At 40.6% G+C, this 12,892-nt stretch overlaps 1 protein-coding gene across 1 annotated transcript; it reads left to right on the top strand.

The window, feature by feature from the left end:
• Positions 1-484: 484 nt before the first annotated feature.
• On the top strand, positions 485-9,805 carry LOC138952456 (tubulin--tyrosine ligase-like). Its single transcript, XM_070324129.1, has 8 exons — positions 485-900; positions 1,605-1,683; positions 3,192-3,415; positions 4,213-4,345; positions 5,162-5,359; positions 5,787-5,880; positions 6,814-6,932; positions 7,348-9,805. Exons 1-8 carry the CDS (start codon positions 729-731, stop codon positions 7,454-7,456), a joined length of 1,128 nt encoding a protein of 375 aa, XP_070180230.1. The 5' UTR covers positions 485-728; the 3' UTR covers positions 7,457-9,805.
• Positions 9,806-12,892: the final 3,087 nt, after the last annotated feature.

Raw genomic sequence — 12,892 nt, 5'->3', positions numbered from 1 at the left:
AACGTTTCATTTCAACTTGTTCAGTGATTACTTGACTGAATGTAATAGTAATGATTAAAAACTATGTCGGTATGTTGGAGGATGCGGGGATTTGAGTTTCCAGCTGTTTACCATAATAGGTGCAAATGCAATTGCCGAACAAAACACAAAAAAAAAAGTAAATTGTAAGGGGCTTATTGTCCGTCAGGTCTTAATTGCCTATATTGGACATGAATTGGTTTATACGATTCGAGTTTTACGCCCTCACGGCTTTTGATGTGTGCGTGTTTAGGTGGTATCAGCCATCTGCACTTATGGTAGAATGACCAAGATCTTTAACGTGCCATTGTGGTGACACGGGGGTGGGAGATGGATACCGTCTCTGGGTCTGCACATAAAGTTGACCCGTGTCCGTCCCGGCCCGGATTCGAACCAGCGACCTTTCGATCACAAGTCCAGTGCTCTACCACCTGAGCTACCCGGGCCCCCGACAAAACACAATTTCAGGCATAGCGGTATAGTATGATGATTTGCCGCGGACCGGCGCCGGTACCTATGAGCTCTCGGGATGTTGTTTCTAAGAAGCCAGAGGGTGGCTTCCCCTGGTATCCCAGGTAAACTTTTCTTTTTGAGCAGACGACTTTATCAAGCCGCAACTATTACATTTGGAGCAGACGACATTATGTTTTCCTCTCAAAAACGATAGAATATCAAGCGTGTGGGGAAAGACTGAGTTGTACAAGCATAAAATGGCGACCGATGAGACGTACCTGTTCGTTAATCGAGACAAAGGCAGTTCAGTGTACGCGGCTGTTGGCAAGTTTTTGGAGAAGAGAGGCGACTGGAAGAGACAACCACCGGACTCGCCGCGTTTCAACTTGATGCTTGGAGACAGGAACAAGTTACCATGGCACAAAACAGGTAAACTAATGAGAAATTATGTCTTTCTAAACGACCTCATGGTACTATTAAAAATTGATGTCTTTTCAAGTTAACCAAACCTTGCAGACGGCAAATTAAAGTGTTGAAAAGAAGGTAAAATCGTGGGGGAAGAGCGATAATTTTAACTTTGTACAGTATGACTACATCGATTCATCCCATAGTAAATGTATTTTTTGTATCCATGGAATGTGAACATAAATATGTACATTTTGGCCAGACTGGTGTCAGACAGATCAAGTTAATTTTGGACACAGTTCTTTAATTGTACCAATCTACCATACCATGAGTTTCTCCAATTTTAGGGAATTTTTTTGAGTGGAAGGACATAACCGTTTGAAGTGTCAATATATTAACTGATTTGGGTAATCTTGTGCTTTAGCATTGTAAAATCAGAGAACCTCTGCTCATCATATTTGTACAACTGTAAAGGTTGAGCAGTGATTAAATTAATGAACAACCACCATGTAAAGTCAGAACATAGATGATTTTCTGTTGAACAACACAATTGTACATTACAATTTACATGTACAATATATCTTACAGGTAGGTACAAATCTAGTCAGCCATTTTTTCATGCCGCATTTTTTTGTATGAATCATGCATTTTTGTCTGCGTCATTATATTGTTGATGTGTCTGCACTTCAAACAGCAAATACGTACTGATAAGATATTTTTGTTTCTAGGCCAGATCCCAGGCCTGACTCAGGTGGTGAATTACTATCGTGGCTCTGAAGTGTTGTGTCGCAAGACTTCCATGACCAGGTATGTTGATTGTTTTAACCTAGGTTACTACAGGTATGGCTTATCTAACAGAAATAAATCAGATAGGCTGCCAACGTTCGAAAATTATGAATAAAAAACCCAAGATAGGTTAGTGATTGGAACAGAAGTTATAATACGAGATAAACCATTCATCAGCACCTGGACTAGATTTGAGAAAGACTGGAACTATACTAGCAGAGTGCATGTCAGAACCTTGATAGCTCTCTCAGCTTTGGGAATGCGGGTAAAGGGAGATAAGAACCATGCCATCGCACCATCGGGCAATTTCAACATAAGGCAAAAAAAAAAAATAGGTGTGGTTACGGTAACATAGCCAAAAAAAATAGGGTAGGTAGGTAGGCAATCACTTTTTTTTTTTTTTTAACTTTTTTTTCTAATGTGTACAAATTAAACCTACTTGACAGGGAAATAAGTGTGCGACTCGGGCGCTTTCGCTTTCATTGCGTTTTATTGCACTCGTTTTTTATTTCTTATTTTTTTATTTTGACAAATGTAATAAAAAGTTATAGGATCGGCCCCTAAAAATAGGGTAGGTCGGGTTACCGTAACCACACCTATTTTTTTTTTAGGCCTAAAGCGTTACAGACACAATTTCAATTAATTCTTTTTGGTGATAATACAATACTGTAGTACATGTAACTTTCTTTTTCCATATCTGTAACTACTAAAATGAATCATTTCCTTATATTAACTTATAGACGGAAATTATATTTTTTATTTTTTATTTTATTTTTATTTTTTGCTGTCATTCAAAGTGGAAAACTACAATGAATGTAAATTTTCATCTAACATCTTTTTCTTATTTGTGTGTGTTGCTTGTTAACTTTAAAGGCTATAAAGGCTGATAGGTTCAGGAGCTTCTGAATATTATGTATTGTAGTTCCTTCCCTTTTTTGCGTGTTTCCCCTCCATTTTCTTTCAAACCTTGTTCGTTTCGTGTTGCGTCTGCTTTTTGTTGTCTTTTGTGTTCTTGTTTTTCCTGATGAAGCTTCCATAAGCGAAAATTCGTACCGTCTTGTCTCGTTCTTGTATTGGTGAGTACAGTATTCCTTTGTTTTTTAACTTTGTTCATCTTACCACAGTCACTTTGTTGTTTAGATTTATTGTAGTTTAGTAACCTATTAATCTGATGCTCTCCTATTTAAGAACAGTCCTTGCTTAACCCCTTCACTGCCCACCCCGTATGTAATACGTGGTCATTTTCTGTTTATCGTACGCCCATAACCGTATCTCATACGTGGGATTTGTGTCAACAACATTTCAGGACATTTCTGAAAACTAAATGGGAGGTAACCACTGTCCAAGTACTTGTAGGGGTTCTAAACACAGTTCTTTTCCCTAGACCGTTCGGATAAGTTACTACCACTGTGGCAGTGAAGGGGTTAAGTGTTCCATAACAATATCTTCTGTCTTTTCAAAGTTGTTCACATCATGAGGACTGTTTTATAAAAAGTCAGAATATAATGCACATATTTTCCCTCGGACAGAATGTTCAAAGACCACTGCAAGAGAACGAAGGTAGCAGCATTTCCCTGGCTGCCCGGGTCCTTTGTACTGACAGCCAGGGATGTCAAGTCAGGCTCACAGCTCCACCCAGCCAGACACAAAACAGGAATCAGCAGGAGTGATGAGAGGGAGGAGCTCAGGCAGTGTGTCAAAGACTCTTCTAACGACACCATGTGGATCGTCAAAAGTACCGCTGGTTCTAAAGGTAAAGCCTCAGTCTCATGCAGTGCTGACATGTTTGGTTTTGGTGCATTTGGGGGGGGGGGGGGGGGGTATAATTGCCTGCTTGATTAGTTGACTGGTTAATTAGTTGTTGTTGGTTTTTTTTGGACTGTGTTAACGATGGTCAGAATTCAAAACAATTTACGTATGCAGCATGGATGTTGCATTTATTTTCTTCTGCAAATGTTCTTAAATGAACATAAAACTGTAGGCAATTATTTTAAAGGTTATGGCAGTCCCCAACCCTGAATTGTTTTGTCAGGACTGCTGAAATGACGGTTAAGTTTTCAGCAATTTGAAATAAGTTCAGGCAATTTGCTGACTGCGAACATCAAAGGTCATCCCTATGGAGGCTTTTTAAGCCATGGCGGCATGACCTCGTGTGAGTCGACCCTTCTGTGGGGGATTGGTTCAGATTATAGTCATTATATTAAGGAAAAAGGAGGTTACTGTACCATTGCATACACAACAGAATAAGTTGGTATTTTGTTGTAACACTGTAGGAGTTGCCACTAGTGTTGAAACAGCTAGTGGGCGAGACAGTAAAGTGGTTGTCTCCCTTTACCTGCTTCCAAAGCTGAGTGAGCTGTCAAGGATCTAGTGCTTGCTAACCCCACTTTTCCTTCATCAAGTATAACTGCTGTTGAGTATTTTGTACAGTGAAGGAATAAGGATTAAATCATGCATAGATACTTAAAATGTTATTTTGGGGGAATTATGCAGAAATACTTAAAATGTTATTTTATTGTTTGAAATTATATTTGAAATGATTTGTACCAGGGGAGGGAATCCTGATCTCGAGAGATGTTGAGGAGCTGATCAGCTATGTGGATGACCAGCCCAAAGCGTTTGTGTGCCAGCGATACATCCACCCTCCTCTGCTGCTCTCCCACAGGAGGAAGTTTGATATCCGGTAAGGGAAGACGCTCTCCCACAGGAGGAAGTTTGATATCCGTGAAGGGAAGACGCTCTCCCACAGGAGGAAGTTTGATATCCAGTAAAGGAAGACGCTCTCCCACAGGAGGAAGTTTGATATCCAGTAAAGGGAAGACGCTCTCCCACAGGAGGAAGTTTGATATCCGGTAAGGGAAGACGCTCTCCCACAGGAGGAAGTTTGATATCCGGTAAGGGAAGATGCTCTCCCACAGGAGAAAGTTTGACATCCAGTAAGGGAAGATGCTCTACCTCTGCCATCCTTAGCCCTGTGGAGAGTGTGGCATATTGCTGCACTTGCTTACACACACACACACACACACACACACACACACACACACACACAAACACACACACACACACACATTCATACACACACATATACTGACATGCTGTGCAAACGTACATGCACACTCACACACACACACACATAACACACACAAACACACTGACATGCCACGCAAACATTCATGCGCACCCTCACACGCACGCACACACACACTCACATACACACACGCACAAGAGCTCAAAACATTTCAATCATGTGAAGTAAATCAAACCACCTCATTTTATTGGGAATCGGATAGAAATGCATGCTTGAGTACAGATCCAAATTAAATCAATGTACAGATGTCATCATAATTTAAATGTAAGGTTTTGTTTGAACCTAATCAGGTTTATATTGTTCACTCATTGAGTACAGTGTTCGCTTCTGCTGAAATGACTTTAGTCACACTCCCTTGCTCTAATGCATTCTTGAAAATTGTGCATGTTTGCTGTGCAATATTTTGTGCAGATGCTGGGTGCTGGTTGATTTGTTCTACAACGTTTACCTGTATCGACAAGGCGTGCTGAGGACAGCGTCAGACTCGTACACTGATGATCTCAGCCACGTCACAGCTCATCTGACCAACCACTGCCTTCAGAAGGAAATGTCAGACAACTTCGGCACATATGAGGAAGGCAATGAAATGTTCTATGATGAGTTTGACAGGTAAGTTTTTTGTTTTTTTCTCTTATGTTCTTGTGGGCATACTTTTTATGAGTGCTACTCGTGTTGTTGGATTTCTTTTCAATCAAATAAAAGCCAACTAAACCAAAGGAATGAAAACTTCAATATTGAGACATACCATTAGGCCTTACCACAAAAAAGTCATCCATGCAGATGTGGCTCATGAAGTTTTCTTTTTAACTTATCATAAAATGATGAGATCATAGTGCATGGAATAATCTTCTTCCTCAACATTTTTCATCATTATTGAATTCTTTTTACTTCTAAGAGTTTATTAATGTTGTATTCATTATCACATGTGTTAGGTAACCAAAACCCTTAACTAATATAATGTATGATTGTTGCATCACTGGTTAACATAAAATGTAAAATAATACTTGACATGTACACGTTGCTGCTGTGCTAACAGGTACTTGAGACAGGAACACAGCGTGAGTCTGGAGTCCAAAATAATGCCTCAGATTCGAACCATCACATGCACCTGTTTCCGCATCATACAAGATGTGAGTTATCTAAACCACAGGAGCTTGTATCCAATCGCCGGTCGATCATTATTTACAGTCCACTACTACGACATACTACTACTATATACTATATAGTAGTAGTATGTCGTAGTAGTGGACTGTAAATAATGATCGACCGGCGATTGGATACAAGCTCCTGTGATCTAAACTTGGGTTTTAGTGTGACAGATCCACAGGTAATGGTTTCAAAGACAAATCTGTTTCTCTCGATTTAGATATTTTTGTTTGAAGTATGTCATTAGTGTTAATTGTGTCAAATTGTAATACATTTTGTTGTCCATATTGATTGGTACATTAACGTGGCTTGGAAGAAAATAGTGTTTACTTGAAACTAAATGCTTTGTCCAAAATATAATGAGTCTGCTACCCCGTCATCCATTTAATACACACCGTACCAAGACGTATACATGATATACACATGTTATGTTCACCCTTTGCTTTAGGCAAAACAAAATGACAAAATCTTTGTTGCCGATGACATTGTGAAAAAAGATTAGCCTGTGGGTCAGTTCCTTTTGTTGTTGTTGATTGAAGTCTGTTTTTCATGTACACAGGTGAATGTGGCTTTTTATTGTTGGGAAGAAAAGATTAACGAAATTCCTTGCAAAGTCTGCAAAATCTATTATTGTACTTTTAAATGTTGTGTTTTGTTTTGCTTGAAGGGTCAATAAAGGTGTAGCTGGGGTTGGGACGATCATTAGGGTCTGTTGTTGTTCTTGAATCGGAAACATTGACATTTTTTCTTGGCCTTATTTTTTAAGTTTAATTTTGTCCTTTTGACCGATCAAACTTTTTGCCGAGCTGCTGTGTGTCTCAAATATCTTTGAAGAGTACCTTATGTAAAGGCTATTTTAAGAATGGTAAAAAAAAAAAGAATTAACATCAATTTCTTTGCGGTGTGCATGCTTTCAGCAAATCAACACTGGCAGCGAGGGTCACAGGAGTTTCCAGCTGTTTGGACTGGACTTCATGCTGGACGAACACTTCAAGGTCTGGCTGCTGGAGGTCAACGGTGCGCCGGCATGTGCAAAGTACGTGTGTCTCAGGGGTCAACGTCTCATATTCCTGCATATCAGAGTCTGAAATGCTGTTTGCAAACATCTTGGTTCAACCAAGACGTCCTCTTGGATTTCATGGCTTGCTGCTGACTAATCTGCTGACTTATCTGCTGCTTTTTGTGCTTGTGTGATATGGTGTTTGAGTATGATTCGACAGCCTGTCAGTGTTTGTGTCTGTGTTTGTGGTTGCCTGTAAAAAGGCGAAATGTGTTTCAGAACATGTTAGTCTATGTGCATTATATTGGATATGTTGCTTGTTGTGTTCATCTGTTTTTCATCAATTATGTCTATCTGTATCTCTGTTACTGTAGGTAGGATCAGCAAAATAATGACCACAGAGAGGTGTGTAGGTTATAATTAACCTGTTTCAACTTTGTGCCTGTTTCAGCAAGCTGCTACCTGACATGGTGCGGAGTCTTGTGGAGACGACCGTAGACCCCGCCTTCCCTCCCCGTGTCCCTGTCCAGTATGGGGAGAACCTGTTTGAGAGGCTGTGACTTTCTGCTTGACCGGCTGCTGGGTCTGCCGCTATGTGAGTCCACCTTGCATGACACTCTTGGCATGCCTTGTTGTGACTGCTGCTGCTACGCACGTTTTGCAGCGCCGTCTGCATGCTTTACCAACTGTGATAGTTTTACACCGTGATGATTTTGCAGAAGTATACAACAAAAACTGTGTTATTCCAAATGGTGAATTCTGAGCAAAACGCGTGACTCACAGCTGTGAAGTTTTGAATATGAAGACACTTTCCACAAACTCTTTGCGCATGTCTCATTGTGATTATTAGTGTTGTAATACTAAGCTTTCGTCTCCTTTGGGTGCTAACATTATCGTGCAAAAGATAATCAAAGAAGAGCTGTACTTTTCTTATTGATACAAAGAATTGAAGCCAAGACATTGGCAACAAACCTGGAAAGAACAATTACAAGAATGAAAACATAATGAACAAGATAACAAAGAAAATCAACTCACTAAAAAAAACAGCAACATGAACAATCACACATGAACGGCAAAATGTCCAAACTTCATTTATATTACCTGAGACTTTGCTTTCATTTCATCACACCTGCACAACTTTTTTTAAACAATGGGGGAAAGTTGCCATCAAGGAATGTGAAGTTGTGAAATCCGTCCAACGCTGACAGAATCAAAAGCAAACACTTTTGTGGGGTGTCATTCACAGAAACGTGGGTGACAACTTATCAGGCAGCTGTGTTGAACGTTTTTTATGTGTGTGCCACAGTTGATTTAAAAAACATTTGTACTGACCTTTTTTTTGTTTTTGTGTGTGTGGTTTGCATACACATGTAGCAAGTATTGTGCATGTTCATTTTATGAGTGAAATAACAAAGAGAAATATTCAATGTGTTTGTTTGTGAACTGGGTGGCCGAGTGGTAACGCACTTGCGCTCGGAATCGAGAGGTTGCGTGTTCGACCCTGGGTCGGGCCGCTATTTTCTCCCCCCTTTCCTAACCTAGATGGTGGGTTCAAGTGCTAGTCTTTCGGATGAGACGAAAAACCGAGGTCCCTTCGTGTACACTATATTGGGGTGTGCACGTTAAAGATCCCACGATTGACAAAAGGGTCTTTCCTGGCAAAATTGTATAGGCATAGATAAAAATGTCCATCAAATACCCGTGTGACTTGGAATAAAGGCCGCGAAAGGTGAACATTCGCCTAACAGGCTTGAGGTTTGCTGGTTGATGTGAATGCGTGATATATTGTGTAAAAAATTCCATCTCACACGGCATAAAAGCGCTTTGAACTTCGGATAAGGCGCTATATAAATAAAGAGAATTATTATTATTATTATAACATGAGATTGAATGATGATGATCTTTATTTGTTGGTTTGTTTGTTGTGCATGGGTTGGTGTTTTTCTTGATTTTATGTGATTGTAGTCCCTGATGGTTTTGTTTGCTTGCGTTGATCTGTATCTTGACAGATATTTTGTGTTTACAACTCTTAAAAGTGAAAAATATACTACACTGTATTGGGCAAATTGCCATTAGAATCAATGAAAAACTGGAAGGACATTCAATGCTGAAGATAATGAATGACAAAGGGACACTGGCCTGATTAGTTCTACATGTATTTATATAGATTTCAAACTGGTTGCATCTATATATATATACGACTAGTGTCTGTGTGTCTGTCTGTGTATCTGTCTGTGTGTCTGTGTGTCTGTGCGCTATGCACGGCCAAAGTTCTCGATGGATCTGCTTCAAATTTGGTGGGCATATTCAAGTAGACCCGGGACACGACACAACCTGGTCGATATTTCAACACGTGCTCTCAGCGCGCAGCGCGGAACCGATTTTGGTTCCACCTCAGCTATTTTGGTTCCACCTCAGCTTACCCGGGCCCCCATACCGACACACCATAGCCGCTACACCACATCACAACGCCAAAGTTCTCGGTGGATCTTTTTCAAATTTGGACACCGTATTCAGCTACACCCCGGACACAATATCATCGATGAGATATTTCAACACGTGCTCTCAGCGCGCAGCGCTGAACTCATTTTCGTTTTTGTGTTCATTTCACCATTATAAGTAACTCTTCCTTATCTTCTCCAGTGTTTGGCGTTTATCTCCCTTCCTTCGTGTGGCTTTCCCGTTCAGTTGTAAGTTACTACACTGCGCTGTCCACTGCGCTGAGCGTCTTCGGATATTCCCGGCGTTAGTGTTACTGTTACCTATTTTTAGAAGGTCAACGCAGTGTACAGAACGTAAATTGGACCCGTAAATTATCCTCACTGTAAAAGTGCAAAGGTCGAATCAATTTATAGCCACGCGAAAAATACACTGTCATCTATCTCTCTATAGATACGGCTTCTCTGTGTTTGTGTGTGTGTGTGTGTGAGTGTGTGTGTCTCTATGTAAGCAACACCTGTGCATTCTTCAGTTCTGTTTGTGATGTGGTCTGGCGGCTTTTGTGTAATTTTATGTACTGGCCTTCCTTTGAGAAGCCATAACTTGCTCAGTCCTGTTTGAGTGGAGTTCGCCTCCAAAGGTGATTAACACGGTTACATTCGTCGACAAGGATGGGACTCGATATGGTCAGGAATGGCATTATGGCCACTGAATCATTTTCGTGCTGTTCCCATTCCACGAATCTGGGAGGGACCTAAGCTTGACGGGTCCATAGTTCGGCGTACGGCTCTAAGTACTTCTTCCCGGCGAAGCCGGCTACCCGGCGAAGCGGGTATTCATTCTAGTCATACATATACTAACATTGAAAGATAAAGTATCTTGTACTGCGTTTCTCCATTTACCGTTGCTAAAATATTTTGGAAGTACATGTAACATTGCCGTGGAAAAGAATTAAACTTTCGTCGAATGAATGACAGAAGAACCCTGGTGTGATTAGTTCTATTTTAAAATCATTTAAAACTGGTTGCATCATACATATACTATCATTAAAAGATAAAAAAAATGTCTTGTACACTGTACTAGGTTTCTCCATTTACCATTGCTCCCCTTATTTCGGAAGTGACACTGCCGGGAAAAAAATTGAACTTTCGTGGAATAGATGCACGAAGTTTTGCAAGAGAAGCAACAAGAACTCCAGAGGAATATCCTTAAAGGTAAGTCAAGAATTTCTTTCATAATTTTATTTGTAAGCCTAAAAAAGGAAAAAAAACTCAGCTTGCATCTCTTTTCTTGATTAAAGATACACCAATAATTACAATAATATTAATGATAAATAACTTATCTTAGCGTGAGTCCCATCAATTGGCTCTAGGCGCTTAAGAAATCCTGTAATACAATAACTGAATCATGCAGTTAGAGAGCTTTGAGTTTGAAGGCTTGGAATCACGTTTTAGTTTATGCATTATCACTGTTAAATAAAAAGTTTAACAAAGAATATAACCAGCGACTAAAGGGAAGAAACCATCTTTTGCTCTTCATACTTCTGTCAAGAAAGTTTAGCAGACAGTTAGTTCCCTTAGACCAGTGGTATAACTGCCGGTGACCTCCTGCGACCCCATACTTTTGGTCATGCATGTCAGTTGTGTTTGTCAGATGGGATGTTTCATTGTTTTGTTTGCTTTACGACGAATACCTAAACTGTAACTAGTTGTGTGGGTGTTTTGTTTGCTTTACGACGAATACCTAAACTGTAACTAGTTGTGTGGGTGTTTTGTTTGCTTTACGACGAATACCTAAACTGTAACTATTTGTGTGGGTGTTTTGTTAGCTTTACGACGAATACCTAAACTGTAACTAGTTGTGTGGGTGTTTTGTTAGCTTTACGACGAATACCTAAACTGTAACTATTTGTGTGGGTGGTTTTTTGTAGACGGCAAAGTGTGTGAGTGCGTGCGCGTGTGTCTCTGTGCATTGTGTGTGTGTGTGTGTGTGTGTGTGTGTGTGTGTGTGTGTGTGTTTGTGTGTGTGTGTGTGTGTTTGAATCTGAATGACAGTTATCAGTAATCTGATTATACAGGAATTATCTCCATACTCTCGCGTGCTATTTTCAGAATATTCTCGTTATCCGCAGCAAATGTGAAACTAACAGGTGACCGTGTGTGTGTGTGTGTGTTTTAAGTCTTTATCATGTTGTTTTCTGCTTTACATTTAGTTCAAAGAAAAGGTATAGATAGGTAAATGGGTTCATATAGTGCACAGTGACGATGTCTCCTATTTCTGTATCAGTTTGGAAACAGGAAAAAGATGTTCTTGTGTCGAAACAAATCTCTTTAATGTTGATGTGATCAGCGTCCATGCTGGATTTTACAACGATGGCAGTTTGATGAAGGTGTTTAGCACTGACGCCTTTTCTGGTGCGATCAGAGATCGAATGATGTTATTTGCCCTGTTTTACCGTCTTGCTAAATCTGTGTTTGTATCATGCCAGGGATGATGATGGACCCAGAGGCCTCTGCCTCTTTGCCACTCTGTCTCTGTCACTCTCTCTGTCTCTGTGTCTTTCTTTCGATCACACACACACAGACACACACACACACAGCTTCATGCTTTGAACATACGTTTATTTACACTTATTGGAAAAAGTAGGCGCAGAATTATGTGGTTGCGCCCGCCAAGGTCACTTGTGAAAATGTTCTATCATGTGCTGTCTCAATCGAACCGGCGTACGGCAGAGGGCGGGGATGTAGCTCAGTCGGTAGCGCGCTGGATTTCAGTCAGTGTATCCAGTTGGCCGCTGTCAGCGTGAGTTCGTCCCCACGTTCTGCGAGAGATTTATTTCTCAGTCAACTTTGTGTGCAGACTCTCCTCGGTGTCCGAACACCCCCGTGTGTACACGCAAGCACAAGACCAAGTGCGCACGAAAAAGATCCTGTAATCCATGTCAGAGTTCGGTGGGTTATAGACACACGAAAATACCCAGCATGCTTCCTCCGAAAACGGCGTATGGCTGCCTTAATGGCGGGGTAAAAAACCCAGTCATACTACTCGTGCAAAAAACGTTTCAGCCCACGAACGCAGAAGAAGAAGAAGAGAACGTACCAGAACTGCTTTCTGCCCTGAAAGATTAAGCATCGACCAGCAGAACAGTTTACGCTGTCTATTTCAGAACATAATGATTTACTCATAAATGAAGGCTTGTGCATGACCGAATTTTATTATGTGACTCAATAAATGCATGACTGGATCATTATTCGCAAATATGTTATTGGCAGAAGTAGGCCTAGTATGATTGTGTTGTCCACACGGACTAGTTTCTCCTCAGTTTCTCCGTTGCTTTATATGATAATAATAATGCATAATATTTCTATAGCGCATGTATCCAGGGTTTAGCCCTGCTCAAAGCGCTGTACAATCAAAATCCCACGACAACAAAACATCATTTATTGATATTATTAAACTACTTTCTGTTCTTACTGTGGAGTTCCGAGTTGTGCGTGCACCCTCAATCAACATCTTGAACACGCGGCCAGTACCGTGTAACTGGCCTTGAGACCGAT

Source organism: Littorina saxatilis, linkage group LG17 (genome assembly GCF_037325665.1).
Source record: "Littorina saxatilis isolate snail1 linkage group LG17, US_GU_Lsax_2.0, whole genome shotgun sequence".
NCBI lineage: Eukaryota > Metazoa > Mollusca > Gastropoda > Littorinimorpha > Littorinidae > Littorina > Littorina saxatilis.
This window is presented reverse-complemented; position numbering and strand designations above follow the sequence as displayed.

Excerpts from the sequence above, each read along its gene's own strand:
- LOC138952456 (XM_070324129.1), top strand. The coding sequence starts at position 729 with ATGGCGACCGATGAGACGTACCTGTTCGTTAATCGAGACAAAGGCAGT. Across the intron at positions 4,346-5,161 it reads AGGAGGAAGTTTGATATCCG|ATGCTGGGTGCTGGTTGATT; the intron begins GTAAGGGAAGAC and ends TATTTTGTGCAG. Across the intron at positions 5,360-5,786 it reads TTCTATGATGAGTTTGACAG|GTACTTGAGACAGGAACACA; the intron begins GTAAGTTTTTTG and ends CTGTGCTAACAG.